Source organism: Siniperca chuatsi, linkage group LG3 (assembly GCF_020085105.1).
Source record: "Siniperca chuatsi isolate FFG_IHB_CAS linkage group LG3, ASM2008510v1, whole genome shotgun sequence".
Taxonomy (NCBI): Eukaryota; Metazoa; Chordata; class Actinopteri; order Centrarchiformes; family Sinipercidae; genus Siniperca; species Siniperca chuatsi.
In genome coordinates this window covers 17,707,678-17,733,813 of record NC_058044.1, presented here as the reverse complement: position 1 = coordinate 17,733,813, position 26,136 = coordinate 17,707,678, and the positions used below count along the sequence as shown (strand labels likewise).

General features: G+C 39.3%; 1 protein-coding gene across 12 annotated transcripts in view; it reads left to right on the top strand.

Annotated features, from left to right (window-relative positions):
• grin2bb (glutamate receptor, ionotropic, N-methyl D-aspartate 2B, genome duplicate b) overlaps nt 1–26,136 on the top strand; it is a 95,820-nt gene that overhangs the window by 29,722 nt on the left and 39,962 nt on the right. For all 12 annotated transcript variants that reach the window (XM_044190546.1, XM_044190545.1, XM_044190540.1 and 9 more), the window contains one exon: nt 23,856–23,999. In XM_044190546.1, the coding sequence (XP_044046481.1) occupies nt 23,856–23,999 (144 nt within the window). The remainder of the gene's footprint in view (nt 1–23,855; nt 24,000–26,136) is intronic.

Here is a 26,136-nt window from a genome sequence, read left to right as displayed (position 1 = left end):
GCGAAGTCCCTTCCTTATCAGTCCAAAATGATGTCTAATCGATTCTGCTCTGAATTCTCCTGAAGTCAATTACTTCAGGCGTGTATGTAGGGCAAACCACTTCATTTCTCCATTTAGAACAACATTAAATACACACATGTCCTTTTTATGGCAGTTGATCTTTAAACCGCATTATTCCACATGCTTCGCAGTCTCAGTAGAGATGGCACAGCCAAGTAAACTGACCTGATACCTCGCAGCACTCTGGCTTTATTTTCCTTTCCAGTACCCCATTATAATGAATCAGTGACAGATGCAGGTAGGCCCATTATGCACCAAACAATTTGCATGCTTCCATTTAGCCATTAATTCACTCTGTGCCATGTGTTGGTATTGGCATAATAGGATGACAGAGTTGGCCCCGGCCCGCACTCAACTCGGGCTCTGGAGACTAATGAGGTCTTCCAGATCTATTGTTGAGACTTAAGCTGTGTGTGTTTGTGCTTTTGTGCACGTGTGTCCGTGCATGTGTGTGGACACGTAGAGCATGCTGGTGTTCAATGATAATAGCCTCTTTGCCTGTGTTTTGGGAGATTACAGCTGTTGTTTTCACTGCAAACAAAGTACCTAGAGGCACAGATCATTCTGATTCCATTTCCCATGAACGGTCTTCTTAAAGTTGACCCCTCCCCATTCAACACTGTTCTACACGTTTTTTTAACCATGCAGGGGGCTTAATGTTCTTGCTTGTTTAATATAAATCTCTCTTGGGGTGAAAAACTGTCTGTCAGGTGGTCAGTAGTAAAACTCATGGATGAATGGACCGTTGTGTCGTGGCTCTCTTTTGGTGTGATTTCTCCAGTTGAAAGAAAGGCAAAATACTGTGTATAAGAAGAACAAACTGCCATTGTACTGCTTTAGAAAAGAATCCTTTTTCTATACAGACATAGTACTGTCTGTCAGTGAAAACTGATTCACCACTCCTTGATTGATTGCTACAATTATACACCCTCTTTAAATAGTCATCTTTTGCGCAAAAGTGTGTGAGGCCTTGTGTGTGAGACAGATATGACCACAAAATTAAATTATTTCACAGACTCATTTGCCCACTTAGACCGCCATTATTTGACATTAGCTAGACCAGCTGGTAGCTGTACATTGATACGTAGGTTTTGCTATCTGTTGCAGCTGACATTATTGTTAGAGCCAAGGGTGCACTCTATTTTCTCATCCTATTGTTTTCATTCCCAGTTTGTGGTTTTATGAGTCCCCTCCTTTCATCCTGTATGCACCATGTATCCCATTATTCTTGCTGGGTGTACATTAGGGGATAACGGACTGCCTCTGTAATGCCACCTTTTGCAATGAGGTCCAATCCCAAAAGACGAGAGAATAAACAAACTTCAATAATAAACATAGGTGCATATTGCACCTCATGCAGCTGTTATCTGATGTTATTCTTCAGTGTTCTTGCTTCTGTCACTCTCATTCTTAAGTCCTATTTAGACAGGATTCATTTGAAAATGTGTGGAACGTGATCATTAACGCAGAACATCTGTAATGTGAAAAGCCAATTTGCACAGGAGATCACTATGATCAGTCTCAGAAATGACACAGACCCGGAGAGTCTGCACCATTTGTGCGTTGTCACTGCAACAAAAATGCTCCGTATGTCAAATGTAACTTCCACAACTGATGGTGATACACTTGAACAGAAACAATATGGCTTGTTTACAGAAGCAAAGAAAAGTCTGAACAAGGCTGTCAGTGTGAGATGGTAGCCCTTCCTTAAAGTCTAAATAACACAGTAGTTGTTTTCAGTCGCTCACAGATTTTATTTATGACAAGACAACTTTTTTTAGATTATGTTGTTGGACATGTTAGGATTACATTGTAGGAACAGTGAATAAAATGATCAGACTGACCAGATCTGGACTAAAATAACAGACATACTCCAGTGATGATTACTTTTCCCATCCTCTCCCTGTAAAAATGATCCCATCCTATTAGAGCTTTAAACACACTTTATTTCTCTCTCACCTACTCTGTCTTTGAGATATACTATGGTAGTCTGCATTTGATTGATGTTCCCGTTTCCCTGGCTTTGCCATACATTTAACCCTTTAAAAGTCCAACAGATGGAGCCTGCGATAGGGAGAAAATCTGCCCTAAAATAAAACTCCTTCTATTGTGTGTCATTCCTGTCTTTCTCCAGTCTTTGACAGCTAAGTACTATATGAAGACATGAACGTCTGTCTCTCAAAGCTAAAATCAGTTCACACTAATCTGTGATGTCATGAAACGACAACTACCCTTCAGTCAGTGATTGGAAGACAGAGTTTGTGAAAGCTGTGACAACATCTGGGGTAGTTTTCTTGGGATGTGTTTAGTGATTTAGTTCAAAAAGCCGACTGTAGAAGCTCAGTTTCTCTAGTGTCTCCTAAAAATTCTATTTATATATTACTAACAAAAAATATGTTTTGAGAGAATCGTACTGTAATGCCACTCAATTATGTTTTTAAGTTTAATGAACTTATCTGCCAAGTAGCAAAATGTTCACTGACAACCTTTTTCATTTGTTTTCTCCACAATATCTGCTCTTGCAATACAATATCCACTCATTGCATCTAAAGCATGATTCGTGTTTTTATGGTTATGTTCACAGCACTTGGTTGCAATTTCACATCTCATTTCTTCTCGTCATGCGTTGAAATCTTAGTTGAATCAGTCATGCGCAACAAGAAGTGACTTTATCTGTGCTCATTATTGCCCATGCAGTTCTCATGTCTTACAGTATGTTTACAGCAGCAGCAGCAACAGAGAGCACTGTACAGTAGGTTTAAGTTTGCAAGTTTGTGGAGCTAAATATTTCACGTCAGTGCTGTATCCTTTTAGAGTGCTCCCAGGATGGGACAGATTGAGGTCTAAGAAGGTGTGAAGCTAATATCCTTCTACCTCCTCATCACACCCTTTTTTTCACCTTTTCCCATCTCTGTACTCCTACTCCTCATTTTCACTTCCTTATTGCATTGTTCTCTGAAACGACACCCTAAACTGTTTATGAATGTGGTCCAACCCTCACTGCCCCATGAATTCAGTCTACACTCACACAATGAGCTTTTTTCCCTCCGCACTCCAAACTTTTTCCTGATAAATTTCTAAATTTTAATTGTGCCCTTCAAATGTGCTGCAAATCCTCTTCTCTCCGTTTTCCTCTGTCTTTTCTCTTTCTCTCCTTATAATGAGTTCGTTTTATCAGCGGCCGTGCTGTGCGTGGACAGGATGAGTAATTTTGGAGATCACAGGAGACTTCTCTGCGTTGCACTCGGTTACAACAGGTTGTCAGAAGGCTTTGGGAGCCTCACTTCTCCCTACCAGCAGTAACTATCTGGCCTTTTAACTTTCCAGCATATGAGGCCTAATTACTCAGCTAATCTTATTATGTAAGGTAAAGATGCCATATTATTCAAATGAAACAAGATTAACCTTTTGTGACATTGAATGACATGTATGTAGGGTACAGTGGGTTTATCCAAGCTTTTTCACTAAAAACAGCTGCAAAAGAAGAGCCGGGTAATAGTTCTCTGTGGCTTTCACATTAAAGTGGTCATTTGACACGATTGTTAATGTAAAAATATTATATATATATATTATAGCAGCTTTAAGTATAGCAGTGGCTGTAGGAATCATTTTTTCAGATTAGGAAACGCTCAAACATGTTGTTTTGAAAGGCAATGACAAACAGCATTTTGTTGTTTAGTTTAAAGGATTTGTTGTGATCACTGACTGACAAAGAATTTGTTCCCACGGCCTTTGGAAAACAAGCATTGATCAGATTGAGTGATGGACTGTTGTGTTCTGTGTTATTCTGTTTATGTGCCAATCACAGCAGCTGTCTGTGTTGGTTTAAAATCAAACCATCAAGTGGTTGCCAGTGGGATTGAACATATTAATGCTGACAGATGTCTCAGTTATAATATCATAAAGCATTTACCCAGTGAAACCTAGATGCTCAATATTAAAACCGTTGTACAGAAAAGTCTGCAGTATACTTAAGGCCATATCTAATACATATTACACAATACACACCAGTAACAGTACTTTCTGCTGTCGTTTTCCCCCTTAAAGAACACTATTCATGTACATTTAATTGTCACAGCTTCCAAAGCCTCATCCTCAAGGTAGTGCTACTTCAGAAAGTTCAAGATGACCCTCCTACAGTTTTGACCATTCAGTGTCATTAGGGATTCAAACTTAAAACAAACTCTCACTATGTTAAATTAATTTTTTTCTGAAGCTATACATATTGGAGGGACCTCTGGTGCCATCGCTCATGACTTTGAGCTTCATCGTGTAGTGTTTTTTTTTATGTTTGGGGAATACAGAGAGAAAAAACAGTCAGTGAGAGATAAAAGATACAAAGACAAGAGCTGGTGCAAAACAATCAAACTGTCACATAATGTGGTGGTTTTCATGGTTTTGCATCAGGCTGAGGAAGTGCTCATAAATACGGAGAGAGACGGCTGACTTGTGGGTATTTAATCCCAAACAGGCAGAAAGGTTGAGTTTGTTCTAATTGCATGGAGCTGGGGAGGGCAGTCATTTACATTCATCAGTGAGCCTCCATTTGCTGGGACTGGGATAAGAAAAGAGAGAGAGAAGCAATGGAGGAAGCAGGGGAAAGACACAGTTTGGTGCAGAAGTGAAGTTTTGGTCTTACATCAACACAATCCAAGTGCACCTCCAGAATGTGTCCATATTGGTGCGTAGAGATACATAGTAGATTTCCATCCACCTGTTTGTATGTATATTTTCAATACAGGGTTTTTGAGAGTTTAATAAATCTGATAATGACACATTAGCCCATAGCCATTTTTTACATTGACACACAATGTAACATTTTTAAAGATGGTCCCCTAAATTTGTTTTTTATTTAAGTTACTTATCTGCTGTCATATGCACTGATACCAATATATCTACTGAGCTATCAGCCTAGCTGATTTATTAGAGCAGATAGCTGAGAGCTATTTATCAGTAGAAATGTCAGAAACTCAAAATATCAAAAGAAGTGTTAAAAATAGTGATTTAGGCTGATTGATGGATTTCAAATATGCTTTGACACTGTGGTACCAGCTTCTTCTTCTTCTTCTACTGCATCCCAAAGAATTCATGTCAGGATGCCACTCAACACCCCCCCAAAGCCCCAATGTTCCAGAATATAAAAACAAAAAAATCCCATCATAGCTGGGAAGCAGCAATGAAATGCCAGTTACTAAGGTTCAAATACATTACATTGCATTAATTTGGCAGATGCTTTTGTCCAAAGTGTAATTTTTTCTGGGGGCAATTTCGGGTTCATCGTCTTGCGCAGGGACACTTGAACATGTGGACAGGAAGAATCAGGGATTGAATTACCAACCCTACAATTAATGACCAACCCACTCTACCACCTGAGCTAATGCCGAATAATTATGCAAGTAGTTTGGAAACAAGCACTGATTCTCATTTTATTTTGCCAAAATTTTAGAAATTACTTAAAACATTTTGGAATGAAAACATATCTTACGTCTGAATGTGTGTCTACATGTTTCTGCATGTTTTTTTGCTTTTTGCCTCGCCACGTGTGTTCGTACGCCCCGGCCTGTGTGTGTTAGTGATGAAGAGCGAGAAGTAATTTCTATTGGTGACAGCTGGCGAGTCTCTCCAGTAGCAGGGACTGACACATGCGGCTCAGTGGTCTTTATCTATGGTGAGAGTGACACCCACTGAGTGGCACCTTCACTGGCACTGGTTCACTCACTCTCTTCTCTAATCAGCCTTGGCCTGGTTCTCAACACTACACACTGCACAGCACTCAGGCCTCCTGCGGCAGTTTACAACATCCGTGGACGATGAGTGTACACTCGAAGCCTCGCTTTGCTTAATTCTTCTCAGGTGGAAAACATACAGTGTGTGCAGTGTGTTCCATCATTCGTCTGGACACCGTTGTTACACATTTGCGAGCCGATGGAGCTGTCAAGCTGTCACTCTGCAGAGAACTGAGTCTCCAAACTGTTGCTGAAACAGCTAAACAATGACAATGATGGAGTTATAAAATGAGAATACCACATAATACCTCATGTACTAAATATTAGTGGTTTTCAAACCCAGGGGCTACTTTCTATATTTAGTACAAGGGATTTGCACGAAAAAGCCTGAAATACAGTCAGTGTCAGCTACTGCAGAGGTATTTTCACACTAAGTATTATGAGAGTGTGTTTGGACAGGATGAAGAGGAAATCTGATTATTATTTTCATCTTAATTGATATCTTATCACACAACACCTTTTGAGAGAGCTATAGTTGTGAAGAGGCAGGTTTGCTTGTCGTATGAGTGTGCACTAGCCGAGGCTGAATGTACCAGGGCGAAGGCAAGAGGTGATGTGACACTGCAGCTGTTAGCCCCTGCAGAGTGTTATCACACACAGTCCTGTTTATTCAACACACACTAGCGTAAAGTGCCAGACTCACAATGTTCAGCTTTACTGTATATGGGCTGCCTGTCTCTCTTTTGGCTGCCTTTCTCTTATTTTCTTACTGTTTCTGTGGATTCCTCACCGTCTCTCCCTCTCTGTTTTACACTCTATCTTTATACCACATCTTTCTCTCTCGGCTTTTCTCTCTAATCTCCCTCTCTTTCCCTTTTTTTCCCCTCTTCTGTTCTGCATCAAAGTAAGCCAACGCTCTCCGGCAAGCACCGGCTCAAAGCTTACATTCTCACCCTTCAAAGCCACTGCTTGTGTATAAGATATAAAATGTCATTCGACATTTTTTGCATTTTTGCTATGCGGAGGGAAAATGCAAGTGTAAACGGGGAATAATATGAATGTGATTCATCCTCCATCAATGACTGAGTGGACACAATACCTGAAAATAATATTTCATCGTGTTAGCCATTATACAGCAAGTGATACATTCCTTTTCTCTCTTACACACAATACAGAGAGCTGAACAGTAGCTCTGCAAAGCCAGACCTCCTTTACATCAAGTACTAGAAAATAGGAAGTAGATCTGTGCAATTGGTTGGTGGCTCATGTCTGCTGCATATTTGAACAGCACAGTTGGTGATGAACATCCCAGGGAGATTACAAACCTAAATGTGCTGGCCACTGATACAGAAGATGTGTGACCTGCTACAGTCTCATACAAATAAGACTCCAAAGTCAGCTGATTTATTGCTTTTCAGAAGATGTGGAAGCTCAGTTTTTTTGCATTTAAAAAGACAACCTTATGTGGAAGTCATTTGTTCCTGTCCGTGAAGAGCCAGAAAGCCATTTACCAAAAAGGTCTAATACATTTTTACATGAAATGAACACAAACAAACGTTACAGAGTTAATCCACCACAAATCAGCCAATGTGACCATCTCACAAATCAGCCTTGTTTCAGACCTCTGAATCACAACCTACATCATCAGTTTGTTCAGGGATTCAAATATGTTTGGTGGTGTGCTCATTGAGAGTTGTTTCCCCCAGTTGGAGGAACAATCAACCAATCAGAGCTTTATAGTTTTGTTTAAGAACAGGGATGCCATCTTCCTACATAGCTGGTTAGCTACCTAGCTACGTCCATGAAACAACAACAGAAACAGCAACATCAAAGTGTTGATGAGATCATCACAGCGGTACAGGTCGTTGTAAGTTCAACATCTTCAGGACTGTTGTTTGGACAAAACAAGCAAACTGTAGATGTCACTATGGACTTAGACATTTCTTTTAATTTTTTGTAATAAACAATTAATCAGTTATTTGCTTAGTAGTGAAAATAATTGGCAAATTAATCGATAACGGAAAAAAATCGTTAGTTGAAGCCTTATTGTGAAAAATGTTAAGTTAACTCTTTCTGGCAACCTCTAACGTGTGGAAACAGAATTATGGTTCTAATATTTTACTTATCCAATTGTTAATAAATAAGGGTTTCTCTCCAGACAGTCATTTGTAAATTCAGAACAGAACCAGCATGTGTAACAGAGTGTATTTCCCTTTCTGGGAAATAAGTTTCCTTTATCAGTTTAGTGTTAATTAAGGTGTGAAGTTTCCCAAATGAACCCCAGTGCTCTTCCTTTCATCCAATTGTTTAACATGAGGCTATGAGACAAATGTCATTTCCATTCTCTGTATAGACCTCGAGAAGCTAACTTGAACCTTCTTGTGAGTTGAGTCTCTCAGACTTGTTTAGCCCATTGTTTCCTGTAACCCTGAATATAATCCTGGCCAGAAACTGTGCAGTGAATAAAACTCATCTGGATCAGACACAGAATTGGACCTGAAAGATTTCTTTTTTTGTCCACACATGCCAGCTTACATGTCAGCTGAAAACTGTCGGTGGGATGCATGCGTCAATCGCTACTTATTGGTTAGGACAAAACAAAACTAAATACAGTAATCACCCCTCTCAAACAGAGTTTGGCTAACATGAATACATAGTCACTAAATGTGAAACAAGATAGCATTTCAATCTGATTTTCAGGCAGCCAATCAAGTAAATGGGTTAATTAATGTTAAAGGTTCTATATGTAACTTTCAGAAAACCCTTGTTGATAATGACACTGTTGGCTGTTAAGTGAACTACAGTTAGCATCCTGATGCTCGCACTCCGTAGGCGCGAGCAAGTATCATCCTGGGTATCGACCAAAAGTGACATACACAAGACTGAATGCTAGAAAATTATTTACAGTCATATTCAGGATAACATTACTGTCTGTAATGTTCCTATAATTTATTTGGACCATTGGCTCCACGATACTAACTAGCTTGCCCTTTGCAAATCATCCAATCAGCTAACACCACGAAGCAACCAATGCCAGACCCACACCGCACAGCCAAGCCACATCCAGATGGCCAACCCCAAGAAAGCAATCGTTATACACTTTTGCTTTGTACCATTACATAATTTATTGTTGGCTAAAACCAACACTGTTTGTCTGAATACATAAGTTAGTATCATGGATCACATTAGCTGGTGAAGTACTTTGGCAAGCTAGCCAAATCACATGTCCACTCAGATAGTATTTTGCTTGCTATAACATTAGCTTGCTTGCTCGCTAACGTTAGCCAGCCAGCTACAACCCAGCCACGCTGCATGTATCCGGCTGCCCCACAATGCCAGCCGACAAAGAAACCTGCAAACAGCAAGCCAACCAATTTAGCAGCCAGGGAGTCTGGATGAATTAGCTGACGTTATCCACCCAAGACAATATTTTGCTACGTTAGCTAGCTAGTGTCACAGTCACACACTGTTGACACTGTGGGGAAGCGGAGAGAGAAGGCACTTAATACATAACATTAATACGTAAAATACCTCAGAATCTTACATATGGCACCTTTAAGTCTAGCCAATTGAAACAACTTTGAGTAAGTTTATGTAAATTACATTTTATAGGTTTGTGTTCGGATAGCTTTCATCTGAAGCTTTTGAAGCTTTGGTAAAATTTCAGTGAAAAATTTGTTTTGGTAAAATATCACCTATACTCATTGTTCGGTGTGTATTTGTGTGTGCAGAGTGAGTCCAAGTTATGCCCTTCCACTGGCAGTGTTTTCTAATATATTGTACATATAATTAGAGCTGCAACTATTAGTCGATAATTCAATTAATTGATTGACAGAGTTGTTTTTTAAGCAAAAGTGGCAAACATTCTCTGGTTCCAGCTTCTTAATTGTAAAGATTTGATGCTTTCCTTGTCTTAATACGATAGTAAACTGAATAGCTTTTGGTTTTGGACTATTGGTTGGACAAAAGACATTTTAAGACGTCACTTTGGACTGTGAGAAATTGTAACAGGCATTTTTCACTATTTTCTGACATTTTATAGACAAAACAATTCAACGATTAATCGAGAAAACAATCGACAGATTAATTGATTATGAAAATAATTGTTAGTTGCAGCCAATAGTATGTTATTGTACCTAAGGGGAGGGTGTGGTGGAGTTCAGGGACGTTTTGTTCTGGTGAAGCAGTGACATAACTCTGTCTCTGTTGTTTTGTTGAGACCTCATTATGTTGAATCATCAGCCATCTACCACAAAACAGCTGAGATGGTAGAGGGGACCTTCCCCCTCCATTCAGCAAGTAGGCCTTTACATACAGTCTACTTCTGTCAGCCCGGGTTAGCTTGTGTTAGTTATACAGCATATATATAGTATATGTGTGTGCATGTGTGTAGAGTGGGTGGTCCCAGCCTGCAGTCTGTCACAGTCAATGAAACTATATATGGAGAATTTGGCCCCTGCAGCCTAATCTGAAGGAACTAATTTGAGGAGGGAAGTCACAACAAAACTCAGCACTGAAGCTACAAGTACAGCTAATAGTATTAGCAAGACAATTTGTTACTTCTTTTCCCCAAAAGGCCAAACCTATAACTGAGCTACCAACATAAGTGCCCTCTAATTGAGCTATTATAATTGACCTCAGGTGTGTCAACAGATAAAACTGTGTGCAGGAATGCGCTCATGTGTATCTTTGTCTCATATGAGTAACTGCAAGTGCAGTCTTAATGCGTAAGAATGGATATGTTCCTATATTTGTGTGCATACAGTGCAGTAGAGTGTAAGTAGGTATTTTTTCACACTAATGGCATCTTTAGCAAGACCGTTTCTATGGAAACCGAGTTGCCACGGAAACACTGCATGTCTCTTTGAATAAGAAATGTCTTTCTCTATCCCTCACTCCTCCCTTCTCTGTGTGTCTCTCCTTCACTTTTTGCTTCCTAGTCCTCTTCTTCCTGACTTCCCCCAACTTTGACAGGCCAGCTGCTGTCAGTCAAAAAGTCTTGTGCTGTTAAAGGAGATGTGCACCACAAATAGAGGAAATGGAGGGAAGATGGATTTGCATCTGTGCTCTCCAAGAAAAAAAATAAAAATGAGGAGGGAGGGCATCTTTTTTGGAGGGTGAGCGGACTTGGTTTTTAATCAAAAGCAACACATTGAAATAGGAAGGAAATGTTGAATGACATTCAAAAGATAATGATGACGAGGAAGATGCTGTGAACAGAAGAGCAGGAAGATTGAAGGAGGGAAAGCTACAAAGACAGAGAGAGAGAGAGAGATAGCTGATGAAAGGGAAGGGGAGAAGTGATTGATTTTTGCTCTCTCTGACGCCTCTGGTATCTGTGTAACCATGCTGCCACACTTATCCAGCCTATCTGATTTAACTGCATGCGCGATAAAGGGAAGAGAGAGGGAGATACATGCATACGGAGATGAAGAGTTTCTGAAAAAGAGGGCAGAAAAAGCGCAACAGATTGAAAGAAAAACAGATAGAGACAGAAGAGAATGGAGTTATTGGGGTGAGAATGAGAACGTGGAGGAAATCACCCTCATTCACCAGGTGCTGATGAATGTCTAAAAGTTGAGGACTAATGAGGGCAACGCTTCTGGGGAAGTGGAGGGGGCGAGGAGACACAGAAAGGGAAATAGATTTGAGACGTGACGAAGGCGCGTCATGACAAGGTTTTGAACCGCATGTCTCTCATTGCACGCTGCGTTTGACTCCAGCCTGCACTCTCACCCTGTGTGCTTGTTAAAGAGGAAAGCAGAATTGAAAAGGCAGGGTGTATGTATGTAAGGAAGATAGACGGAAGAGGGAGGGAGAGGCAGAGGGAGGAGAGAGTGCAAACATGTGTTTCGATACGGTTAAAGGCTGACATAAAGCTCTTACACCTGTAGATCAGCCAAGGAACGTGCAGTAATGAACTGCAGTGGAGAGCATTTGTCCTTAGTTCACTTTTACTGCCCTAGCTGATACATAATCCTAATTTTTTTCTCTCCAAATTTTCAACAATGATCGCAAATTTTGGTCACAACACAACACTAATTTCTTATTACATGTACCGTAAATTCTCAAATAGTGGCCTTTATTCATCTCGAATCCAGAGAGAACCAGACCACAATATCAGCTGCCATTTCTTTCCTAATTTCTCCTGTTTTCTGAGTATATTTCATTATAGTTTAGTTAGAAGCTTCCCAGTTTTCTGATTTGCACCAGTTTTAATTTGCTGTTGATGCTGTTTGTTGTTAATGCAAACTCAACACTTTACCTGTTGCGGTGACAAATTCAGGATAATGTACATTTTCACAGCACTTATTCCATCAGTACAACATCAGAGTCATGTCATACTTACCCCCCTGTGCCCATAAGTTGTTGTTTTTTTAGTAGAAATACTGTTTTCATTCACTAATTATTTTTAGTACACTTTTTCCATTTTATATTTATTCGCTGTTAAGCTACTGTCAGTGAAACAAAACACATCTTAGTCTTTTAATGTGAAACATCCTCAAGAAGTTTTTAGTTTGTTGATTTGGTTGATTGTAAAGATAGTCCTTCATGTTCAGTCAGTCAGTCTTGTTAACAACTGTGTCGCTGAATTAGCATGTGTTTGTATGTCACCATTTTTTTTTCTGTACTGTCAGAAAGAGGCTGAAGAGACTCAGAGAGATAGTGAGTTTAACAAATCCAGGTATTTTACCAACTTGGAACCAGCTATCTGAACCCATCCCTAATTATGTGTTTGACTGGAGCCCAGTCATTGTGAAGACCTCACCTTCAATGAGCGAGTGCAGTGAGAGCAAAGTAGAGAGTGTCTTGCATTGGACTTTTTTCGTTGAAGACATTTAGACTCATCGTTACAGAAAAAGCACAGGGGCAACTAATAACATTAACGGGCCCAGGTATACCCAGGTATAACTTGTGTGCTCATCACGTGAAGAGTTGTGGCACCAAATTAAAGGGGCATTTCACAGATTTTACACACAAAGTTCAGTTTACTAATCACAAGGAGTACTGTCATCGGATGTCTGATGTTACCTCAGATTAGACTTGGAGACTATAAATTAATAACAGCCGACATTACAAACTGGGCTTGGGCATTAACCAGACATGGGGGGATCAAACAAAACAATGCTATTTGTTGCATTATGGGAAATGTAGGATGTTTTTGGAGCTAGGAACTATCAGCATATCTCAACCTCTGCTGTTTCTGCCCTCATAAAAAGCCTATGAGGGTCAAAAACAGATCAACAAGAAAGTGTAAAACAAACAGAAAATGTAGCTCTGTTTACTTTAAGGATTTATCTGAAAGCAAAGCAAGGTTTTATCAATAACTGCTAGCACACCAGTTAGTTAGCCAGGTCATGTGGCAGCCAGGGTCAGGTCTAATTGGGTCTCTGGTTCGTTTGGATTGGTGGGATCTGGCCCAATCAGCACGCGGAGCTCCCATGTGTCAGTGATTAATTACCTGCGTTCTCCGCTGTGCTAACGAGCTTAATCAACTCCTCGTGATGGAGCTTTCCATTAACTTGCAGGGACAAAGGTGATGCTAAGTTGACTCCCTCTCTACCCACCTCCTCCCCTTATTGTCTTACTGGCCTTGCTGTTTCTGACAAGTTTCCTTCTGTTAGTTTTTTACGCAGTGATTTTTTGTGTAGCTAATAGGTTTATATTCTTTCCTCTCTCTTCTGTTCTTTTCATTACTTTGAACTGTTTCATATCTGTTACTTACCAGTCACTCTGCAGACTTGATTTCATCTGTTGTTCTCCGTTTTCATCTCTGCCATTCTGTGTTAGGACAAGGCTTTGGGCTTGACTGACATGATGTGAGTGCTGCGGGAGCGTCAGATGTAACAGTGGGAGATTGAATCAGATAATTAATTGTATCTTCCTCATGGTGCACACAGTGGCGATAGCGATGGAGTGGCGGAGAAAGCTTGAGGCAAACAGTAGTTTCTTGTGCTTTCAGAGGAGTCTTTATGTGTGTGTGGGTTTGCTGGGCCTTGCATGCCTGTGGGTGTATGTGTGTGTGTGTGTGTGTGTGTGTGTGTGTGTGTGTATGTGTTTGTATGAGAGTGAATGTGTCTGGGAGACAACAAGATTAATTTGTTCTGATTAGACATTCAGTTGATGATTATGTTTCAGTGGCTAGTAGTGCAGAATTGCAGACATGATGGAGTCTTTTAGAGAAGATAATGGAAACCTTAGTGTTTTAATGGATTCTGATGTTAGAGCGCCAGCTGTGGCTTTATCACAGCTGGTGCTGGTACAGTAAGAGACGGAATCAAATTGGGAAACAACCCACATCTCAAATATACAGTGTCTGTAGGGTTTAAACGATTAGTTAATCGATTAGTGGATCAACAGAAAATTACCTGTGTCAATTCTGATAATTGTTTAATTGTTTGTCATTTTAGTGATAGTGATAGTAAATTTAATATTTTTGGGGTTTGGATTGTTGGTCAGACAAAACAGGACATTTGAAGACGTCACCTTGGGTTCTGGGAAATTGTGATGGATGTTTTTCACTACTTTCTGACATTTTATAGAACAAATGATTCATTGATTAATTGAGAAAATGATCAACAGATGCATTGATAATGAAAATAGTTGCTCGATGCGCATGTATGGATCATTAAATGATCTGGAAGTTAATGCTGCAAGATACCGAATATCTTCAATATTTCATATTAATCAGTCATTAAAAGTCATTGGTAGTTAGATGGCTATGTTTGTTGCTGGTATTGTCGGACAAACTCCTACCAGAGCTCTTTGTCATGTGTCATGTTTCAATTGTATTCGATTGCAGCAGTCTGATTAAACAAAAGTACAGTACAGGTGTCCCTTTCAGTGCTCCAGCAGGCCTCCAGGCATATTTGCACTTCATAATAGGGATTAAATAAATGGGAGTATTGAGCGCATTAATTGAATGATTGGATTTTTAAGGGACAATTTGAAGTTTGAAGAAAGAACATAAAACCTTCAAATAGAGTGCAACACAAGGGACTTTTATTCCCTGAGTGACGACTGAATGCAGCCGCCTCCTCCGAGTCTGTCAGGAGTGGGCTAACACTGCTCGCTTAGCCAAGTATAAGCCATGTGGCACTCTGCCTTGTTCATTTCCTCAGCCAGGGATTGAACCTATGCCTCCCTACTTGATACGAGATTTGCAGATGATGTCATTGTTACTAAGTGTCATATCTACTCGATAAATCAGGATAACATTGACTCATAGCTTGTGAACATGTGGCTTAGCTGCTAGCTGACAAATAGGTTGTGGGGAATAGATATTGTAACTGGTTCACTGCTAAATGTTACATACATCTAAAGTTCACTCACCCATTAGTGATAGAGATTAAAATCAAACTGATTTATCTTCTTTGGAGCATTTTATGCTATTGGCCTCTTTGATTTCACAAATATATTTTAAGCAAAGCTGACATTTGGGTGGACCAATAGGAAAGAACATGGAGAAACGTAAGGGATCATTCTCTAGGAAGCATGAATATTCTCAGTAAATTTAATGGCAGTTTTCCCAATACATCTTTGCTTTCTTGTTTCCAAGAGTAAACTTCAGCCTGATGGTGGTTTGAGAGGAAAGGTCGGAAAGTCACCACAACTCAAGCTGTGAGATGAGATTTACATTAAATTGAATGGAAATCCAGCCATTGCTATTTGAAATACCTAAGAAAGACCAAAGTGTAGAGAAGGAAAAGTTTGAACCAACATAAGTGCTGGTTGAAAGGTGAGGTGGGTCACTCAGATCATTTAGTATCATCGTGGTATGAATATTCACACCAAATGTCAAGGCATTTTATCTGTGCAGCAAGACATCATTTGCATGATTTCATTTGTGAGCTTTACTCACCAGGATGCGAGAAAGCTGCCTTTACGTCACTACTGAGAGAATCAACCTATAATTATACGTATAGGTCTTGATACACTTTCCAGGCCATTGTTGCAAAGGTTTAAATGAAATAAAAATTTAAGTTCATGGAGTTCAGATTTAACTGCTGTTAATAATCTGTTTCCATAAAAAAACATTTTAAAATGTGATGCTCCTTAAAAGGTTATATGGGTATTTTTTTAGCCTACTATTTTGTTGAACCTACAATATCTTACTGAAATGGTAAAGTAGAAAAGGCAGGGCACTAGAAATAATGTTAGAATTTAAAAAAATAAACTAATTTGTGTCTAAATTTCCCACACACAGTTTTAGAATCAGACCCAGACATTGAGAACTCTGCTGGAGCTGTAAAGCGCTATTTTTGTTGTGTAAATTGGTAGAAGCTTGTTTCAGATCTCGTCTTTTCCCCTCTGGAGGCAGTAGTTTTGTGTGTGTGTGTGTGTGTGTGTGTGTGTGTGTGTGTGTGTGTGTGTGTGTGTGTGTGTGTGTATGTGTATCAATGAATGCGCATGCCAGTGCTAACTGTGCTTCATCGTATTTGTACATTTTAAATTATAAAATCTGTGTGAATATATTACGTTTTTCATAAACATCTCTGTACAAGCATTTGCTTTTTGATTTTGTGCAGTTTGTGTGTGTGTGTGTGTGTGCCAGTCTTGGAAATCTCTGTGTTGTTTGGCCTCTGTTAAATCTACAGAGAGGTGCAGGTTGTGTCCTGGGACGTTTGGTTACACCATTGTCTTGTTTTCTCACATGTTGCTGCCAAGTGGCTTCTGGTACTTCTGTAAAAGTACTCAAACAGTTTGGAAGTAAACGCGCACTGTTAAATGCAACAAAGACATTTCCGCTTCTCTACATTGCTTGTTCGTTTGTGAATGTCACCTCCACTGGCAATGTTTATTTATTTCTGGAACAAAATAGAGCTATTGATGAAATTAGGAACTAAATTACCGGAAAAAACACAATTATTTACAGAATTTCCTTCCACTCTCACATCTTTATATGCTGCTTCTGTATCTTGACCATAATGTATCAGAATTATTCATTATTATACAAAACAAAAAACAACTACAATTATGTTACCATTGACTAAATGTGTTTATTGCTGGGTTAAATTAATCTATTATGTTTACACACACATCACAAAATTAGCAAATGATATATGAATGAATGATAGTGAATCAATCAATCAATCAATCAATTTTACACACCAGCAGCAGAATCAGACTTGTACCACAAGTAATACTATTTAAAAACAATTCTCAATTATTATGAGTTAATACATTATATTTCTCTTTTTGTTGTTGCTCTCCATGTTTCATGTTCTCAAAAGCAGCCTTGTATCCAGAAGATTGTCCTGTATAGACAGAGGTGCCATCATCATCGCTCCACTGGCTGCTGTGGGAGTGAATCATATTTCAGCGCTTCTGAAATCATTTCCTCGACAAAAATAGCAAGAGTAATTCAATCAGAACATTATGGGATGTTTAAAATGAAGTGTATTGAATGAAGCCCAGGGAAAGAGATGTTGAAACAGGGTCATTGATAATTAAACAGCCGAATATGAGATTAATTAGCACACTGTGTGTGTTTGATTAGAAATTTGATGATGAAGCACGTTGGGCTCAGACTGAGGTAGATTGACAGCAGCAGCAGCGGCGCTCAGACTGTGAGGAGGAGAGATAGACAGAGGAAGGAAGATGAAAGGTGGAGAAAGACAAGTGTGATGAAGTGGAAAAAGCTGAGTGTTGGAGGGAACGATGTGTACACTGCCACTTTTGTGTGTGTTTTAATGTGTGTGTGTGTGTGTGTGTGTTTGTGAGCCTCGGTCTCTGTGAGTTCTAAGGGTTTGCCTGTTTCCTCAAGCAAGACTCTTCTCTATCTCTTTCAGCCTTAACTGCCACCCTCCCTCTCTCTCTTTCTTTTTTGTCAGCCTCTCTCTTCCTCTTCCTCTCTCTCGCTCCGTCTCTCTACCTTCCAATCCTCTCCCACCAGGGCTTGTTGAGCAGTGGGCCGATATGTCGCTCTTCCTCTGCAAATCTAATTGGAGAAAGGCTTTCATTGGCATGACATGGAGATGAGTTGCCAAATCCTTTCAGCCCTCGTGCTTGAGGCTCGCTCCCCTCAGCTCTCGTACAGTACTGCACACTGACACAGCAGCTGCAGCCGCAGAGGCAGGCTTGACGCCAGCTACGTATCCAAAGAAGTGTCCGTGACAATCTGAGCGAAATCAAGCGCACCCAACGCTCACTGTCTTAATGGGTTTAAATCAAACAACAGTCCCCGACGCTTCAGTGGCAGACATGTTTCATTTAAATATGACACTGAGAGGGAGATATGTCAGCACTGTTGGGATCAATCTGTGAAAAAATAGTCTGTATTGTGGGTATATTGTGTTTTATTTACACAGATGAGTGTGTGCATTAACATGCTGTGTATTTCCATCATCCGCTGGGCCTTCAGTGAGTTTACTGAGAGTGTGGAGTCACCGTCTTAACTGGAGGTTATGCTCACATGTTAGGCAGCACTACAGTACCTCAGGGTTACTGAGCTAGCTCTTTGGTGCCATATCTGCTCAAAGGTTAAATAAAGCCTCCCAAGTGATTCACTCCTCTACCAGCCTTTTTTGGGGGGGGGGGCTAATTCACACATTAAACTGTTGCAGATTCAGTGCCACTACACCTAGATTATTTTGAGATTCCTGTGCTCAGGCTGAAGCATCAAAGCAGTGTTTGATGTAAATCAGAATGGGAAAGAAACAGTGGGAAGATGCAAGAGGAAGTGTGATTAGTGATATAAAGAAACAAAGATTAAACTCACAATAATAAAGTGGTCATGACCTGCTACAGAAAAAAAGGAGGTTTGAAAGTACAAGTTAGTGGCATATTAGACTCTCTTTTAAACCTTTGTCATGAAATTACATGTTTTTTTAAAATTAAAATGCTCAAGATACAAGTCTTTGTATCTCTATCATCTTAAGATAATAAACACAACACAGCAAAAAGAAAAAAAGGAGAAAAAAGCAACCTAAGTACCCAACCAATTCCCCTCCCAATTCTGTAGGAGATACAGGCCTACATGCTTTGAAAAAATTAGTCTGACAGATAACAAACATAATGACATCTTTAACACAAGGTCAAAAAAGTCCCATTGAACATTTAATCCAGACTGCGAAGGCTATCCTGGAAAAACAACAATACTGTAGATGGTCATCTCATTTCTGGTCACTTTTTATATTTAGTATTTTTTTTTTTTTATTGGATTTGGGATGAAACGAATCAGCTTTAAACATTAAAGTCAGCCGGAGATGGCATTTTCAACCTTGATATGAAGCTAACGTTAGCATAATTTGCTAGTTAGTTAAAGAGATAGTTTTCATTTAAGCAGTCAAAATCGACGGACACAGACTAGAAATGAGAAGCTGCTTTTGTCTACCTCTGTCTGAAATCAAGGACTTGTTTAGAAAATTAAGAATTTCGAGTGTGAAATCTGCCGCCATTATTGTAAACTGCGAATGTAAGATAGAAAGTTTGACAGGGTAGCAACAATAACTAAGGAGGGCGGGGCTTAGTGAACAGTAAATTTACAAAAATATGTTCGAGTTGTGAGTTAATTCTTTAAGACATAATCTTAAATACCTTACACACAAAGGTTTTAAATTGCAAAATGCATCTTCAACACATCAGAGTCTAGCTTTTGTTGTGATTTTTTTTTTAAAGTCCTTTATACCACAAGTAGAGAGACATGTTCGTACCCATCCAACCTGCAGTCTCTCCAGTAATTTTTAACACTGTCTAAACAAATTTGACAGCACAAATTACAAAATGTAACCCACCTCACAGACAGCAACTTGCAACTTATAGAAAGGAGGCACAAAAACAGAGGGCTCATGGTTGAGTAGTTTATGATGTGAAATGACAAGCAAGAAAAGCAAGCAGGCATGAAGGCGGGCGGGCAGCTTTGGTAATGAGACACACAGACTGCGGCCCACAGGACACCTCACACCTCTGTGATATGAAATAATGGAGCTGCAGGACATTATGTAAAAACAGGGGACAGAGAGGAAAATGATAGGGTGAGAGTGAGGGAGGGGTCAAGAGAAAGAAAGAGGGAGAAAAAAAACTGACACTAATTTTATGAATAAAGGCTAGAAATGAAATAGGGGTGATTAGGATATGAAAGAGAAAGTAGAATGAGATGATGATTAGCTGTAATCTAAGAAGGAGAGAATGAAGTAAGTAGCGCCCTCACAATCCCACTGAATGGCAGGTTTGGTCTCACAAGTGATTACACCTCCCTGAGCCCACTTTTAAAAAGAAAGAATCAGGAGAGAGCGATGACAAGACAAAGAGGGAGTTTAGGAGGTTGAAGGAGAAATGGATACAAAGTGAGTAAGTAAGTGAGAGAAATGAAAAAAAACCAAGATCCATAACGGCAGAGTAACTCTGTGACGGAAAAGAGAGGTCGTATCTGCACAAGACTGTAGCTTGACATGTTAAAGAGAGTAAATGTATAAAGTCAAGCTGAGGAAAGTCAGTTCAGCCAAAAAAAAAGAAAAAAGATATTTACCCAGTTACCTCTTGTGGTAAATGGCAAATATTTCAGGTACTGCTGCCACCCAACTACAATGGAGGTGGATAGAATTTCAGTTGTGGTGCAAAGCATTAAAAAAATTACATTTAAATAATTGATCATTAACGTGTCTTTCCAAAAACAATGTCCTGGTTAATCCACAGAACAGAACAGTTTTCATTGAAACTTCCTTCTGCAGAAATGGCCAGGATTTTACAAATACTGAGGTCATGAGTCGCCCCAACACACACCAAACCTTTTGTTTTTTAATTATTTGGATTTTCATATTTTATTCATTCAATTAACTGTTCAGTTATACATAAAGGTCTAAATGCTAAATTAAAGTCAGTTCTTCACTGCCAGGAATACAATACTGGTGGAGAAATGCTGAATACGTAAATAAATGCATAAAGTAGTCAAATTTACACTTATTGAATCTTATTGAAGCTTTTAAAATAACCACCACGTGTTAGTTTTTAATTGTAAAATGTAAACTCCCCTCAACTTGCTAAAACCCCCAAATTCACGCAAAATGAATAAATAAAATAATGAGGAAATTACTTTAGTGTCCTCAATTGTGGCTGTTGCCTTGTGCAGAAGAAACAGTCCATATGTTAACTGTTGACTGTAAGTTCTGTTAATTATCCACAGTAACTAGGACAATTTTTTCTGGGATGTTGCTGTTGAATTTATTTTATATAACTTTTTAGTGCTGAGAGCACAACATCCATTCACCTGCATTGTACAGTACAGTGGAGGCAGAAACTCAGAAACTAACTATCTGAATGGTGAGTTACCACTAGAGGTAAGTGAGAAGATATGTTTTGTCTTTATTTAATGTGAACTGACCCTTTAAAGGATCAGGCTGGCGTTATTCTATATTTTTCATACTTTAAACAAATCCAGTGAAAAGCCCAAAACCAACAATGCGTTAGTCCCCCTGTCCATTCTTTTCGACTTACCTACCTTGTCTGTGGCACCCATCCTAAAGCTATTTTGTTCCTACTGAAGACCCTAATCTTTGAAAATGGATCATAACCATATAATTTAGTTTTAAAAAAAGGCTCAGTAATTTCCCAAAACAGCTGGACACTGTAGTTTTGAGCAAACATCACTCAATCAGGAGTAAATAGCACATTTTCTGGGGACTATTTTCAGTCCCTGGATTAATACATGGTGCTCTACTGAGTATTTACAGCAACAGGATGGTGTATGTTGGATTGACTCAAAATCAACTACAGTGGGCATGTTCATCATGATGAAGGAACTTGTCACCCGGTGCAACAGTGTGGCTCATTGATGTATTTTTAATAGTTTTGCTCAAACAATGATGGATTTTGATAGAAGTGTGAGGTTAGAGGAGAATGGTGCATTAGCTGTCGTTCATGCGAGAGAAGCTTTCATTACCGGAGCGGAGTGTGTTTACTGTCAATGTAGGTAAAACATCAGGGTTCAGTGTGTGCGCACACACACACACACACACACATACACACACACACACACACACACCTTCACCCTCATTTTCACCACTACCAATCCCTCCACCATCACTTGACACTGCGGTGTTATTACCTCATTACAGTGAAAAGTAGGTAACAGATCATTTCTGTCCCTGTGGGTAAAAAAAGCCCATCTCCCCCATTTCCTCCCTGTGGAGGAAGGGTGAGATGGGCTTTGATGTAGAGTGGAGGTAGCGTACCTAACTCGAGGAGTGCTCAGCCTCCTGCATGACTAACATGTATGACCGATCGCACACGTGGATGGATACATGTACTTCACGTATGTGTATGAATGCAAATGAAATATGAATGAAATATGCAGTATTCAGTGTAGTAATGCATGCAAGTCTAAGTTGCTCTTGGGGGCACATGTAAACAATCACTGAAGAGTGAATTTTTTAACTTAACTTTTAATTTTAAATTAAAGTTCAAGACAAATGAAGTGAGTGATAGACAATTGATTAAAAACCATATACTGTTGCCCTCTCTAATCGTGCTGTCACGTGTGAAGGTCCTTGATTCCACTTAGATTTTAATCACATTCTTTGTCTTAACTGCAGAGTTAATAAACAGCAAAGATAATGAACTTAAAGGAGAGATAAATTAGAAGATTGATACCACTGTCATGTCTGTGCATGAGCTGTTAGCTTAGCATTAAGACTGGAGGCAGGGGGAAACAGCTAGCTCGGCTCTCTCCAAAGCAATAGGTAGGCTTTAGAGGTGTTATTATGTGTATTTCTAGCCATGCTAGTGGCGTCCTCTAGAGATGGCAATGTTGGTCTGTCGGTCGGTCCACCACTTTGGTTCAGACTGTTGGATGGATTGCTATTCAATTTTGTGCATACAGTCATGGTGCCAAGAGGATGAATTGTGGCCTTTGGTGATCCCTTAACTGTTCCTTAACTGTTTCATCATCACGTCAAAATTTGCCCTATACTTTAGTTTATAACTAAATACTATGTGTTTAGTACTTATAAACAAATGTTAGCATGCTAATGTGCTAAAATAAGATAGTGAACATGGTAAACCTGCTAAACATCTGCATCTTAGCATTGTCATTGTGACTATATTAGCATGCTGACGTTAGCATTTAGCTCTAAGAATTGCTGTGCCTATTTACAGCTTCACAGAGCTGCTAGCATGGCTGTAGACTCATCACTCCTCACAGAGCTAGGATAGCTGCTTGCCCATTTCCAGTCTTTATGCTAAGCTAGGCTAACCACATCCTGCAGCTCTATATTCAACACAGACGCACGCGATTGGTGTTGATCTTCTCATTTGACTCTTTTCCCAAATTTCCCAAACTATTGAACTATTCCTTTAATTTAAACATTTACTTGACTTCTTGAGCGACGTAGACTATGAAACAGATAAACAGCTGCCAGAGTTTAAGCATAACCCAACACCTCCAGACATCTCAGTCACCTTTCAACAGTATATTTCAATCTTGACACACAGAGGACCCCTGACATGATGCTGTTCTCGTTACAGCCCCTCTGCCATGTCGCCTCCGGTCAGTAACATTCGTGAATAATCCATCTTGACTTCTGTGTCCCGATAAGTTGCTTGGTGGTTTTATATAGGTGACCTTGACCAATCCATGGCACCAGACATCAGGCTCCTGGAGCTCCAAGAGCTATTCTTACTTTGTCTCTCCTTGGGGAAAAATGTTTTGACAGAGATGTCTGTCCACTCATTTGGTACCCTACTTTAAATATCATTAAACCAGGTGGCCCTCTTACCTGCTCTCTGCAGCATACTAAATGAGCTAACCTAGCTTTGATAGGGCTCCTTGATAATGAATGAGTCACATTGTCTGTGTTTGAATATTCATTCAAGTAGTGGCCAATCCTTTTTTGACATTGCATGGATGTAAAAGATATAAAATATCATAAATACAGTAGATTAATGAAAAATACATAATCTTGTTGCATGTTACAGAGCATAAATAGAGAATGCATAACTCCATATTTGTTCCTGAGGCTTGCAGTAGCTGGACACACTCCATAATCATGTGTGCCCTACCTTCCAGTTCTCTCTCATGCTGTATGACTCATGACCTCGTTTGCTGAATGGCTCCATGTCTCTGGTTTCCAGGACGACCACTCCATGTTTTTCCAGTTTGGTCCGTCCATCGAGCAGCAGGCCTCTGTCATGTTGAACATCATGGAGGAGTATGACTGGTACATCTTCTCCATAGTCACCACGTACTACCCTGGCTACCAGGACTTTGTCAACAAGGTAAATAAACACATATACAGACACTATGATAAATACTTACATGTAATATACAATATGTACTGTATACAGTACACCTATGGGCATATAGCAGTATGCCATTTATCTGCTACATTATCACCAACGCAAATGCACAGCTATCAGTCAACATATCAGCAGCATACTTATTACTTATACAGGGAATGGCCGTAGACTTTTTCAACCATCGATTAAAATGAGAGATTCACTTTCTCTCTGGATCCCAGGCACATTAGGTATTATTACTTTTGTCTTTTGGGTACCCATTATAAGAGGCCTTTTCATGTTGTTTTCTAATTCTTTTATAAGATGTAGGTCTTATCTTTTACACTTTTTTATTATTTATTGTATTGTTTATTTTGCTTACACTATGTACAATTGATTAAATGATCCTAACATCCTAACACTGAGGACAGGATTGTCTCGTTTTAAGCCATAATTTCAAGCTTTTGAAAATGATAAGGTTTGGCAGAGATATGACTGGGTGAGTTCCATTTTCTGATTGCTTTAATGGAAAAGGCAGATTGGCCAAACTTGTCTTTTTGAATGCAGCCACTCAGTGAGGATTCAGCCTCCTTATCTCCAGGGCTGAGAACAGACTCTTTAAAGGGGATGGTATGAGATCCTGACTAACTTTGAACATCAGACACATATCTGAAAAGAATAAAAGGTTATTGAAAGTCTGCTAATCATATTTCTTAATGATATTGCAGCAATAGCAGCATCTTTCCTTTGAACAAAGTTAGAGTAACAATCTGGTTCAAAATAAAAAACATATATTAATCATCTAAATGAAGGTTATGAATGAGGATACTTAGTGCCCATACTCCTCTGAGGTGCATTTCAGGATAGTAAAATTGTATATAATGTATAGAGTCTAACATCAACTGGTATAGTTTACTGTCCCTTCTGTATATCTGCAAAATATTTGAAAATATTTGAAAACAAACAACTCAAAGCGCCAATGAATTAAGCAGCAATAAAAGCTTAAACCAGTGGATATCTGTCCTCTCTCAAGAAAATATCAAGCATACATGTAAGAAATATATGAAAATGAGAATGTTGTCATGGGATATACTCAGAGGTGGGTAGTAACCAGTTACATTGGCTCCATGTGTACGTGAGTAAAGTGTACTTGTCGGAGTAGTTTTACTCTCTTTTTACTCTTACTTGAGTAGATTTGTAGAGAAAAATAATTACCTTTACTCTATTTTTTGATAAATTCATTGTGCTACTTTTATTTATTTATTCATTTATGCATTCATGACCCGTTAGGCAGAGGCAGGTGGTCAGCTGGTCCCAGGTCTGCTTGGCGCTCTGTTATCCCACCACAGCCACAACTCCACATGACTCTGTTCAGAGCAGCATAATGGCTGAAGCTACAGTAGGAGTATGGCTTTCAAATAGCACTAGCAGCTAATATTTCCACACAAATTAACAACGCACAGTGCAGCGGGCTCCGGTTGTGAAGTCAGTACATCAGAGAACCATGCTGACACTGAGCTGACAGAGAGCACTAAGTGTGTCTGTTGTGTTAATGCTATTAAGTTTAATAATATATACACACAGTATATCATGGATTAAAACTACTACTACTCCTGCTTTCTGGTGTAATGTAAATATTCAAGCTAACAGTGTGCGAGAGGTTAACTGGTTATGCTCATTGAAAAAAAGATAAACTTTTACTTCATGTGGACAGCTCTGATATAACATTTCAACCACAGAAGTTCTTCCTCAGGTAAAAGTGAAGAAGTGAACACACCTGCATTTAATAGACAGTTAATGATGAAACACCATGGCATTTTCTCCTAATTTGCCTAAATGAGTCATCTGATATGATATCTGTTATTGTCTTCATGTGATTGGAGAGACCTGGATGTGGGGGGCTCACACCTGATCTGTGATGGGAACTGGGACTTGGGACATCTATACTGGAATTTTAAAAGTTTAAGGACACTGTAACATGTTGACACTCTTTATATCTACTCTTTGACATAACAGACACGGTCTATTATGCACATTGCTGATTTATTTGCCAAATCATAATATAATATAGGAGACAAATCTTTACTTATTGGTGTACTTAACAGAGTATAATATTAATGTAATATTTTGTGGTCAC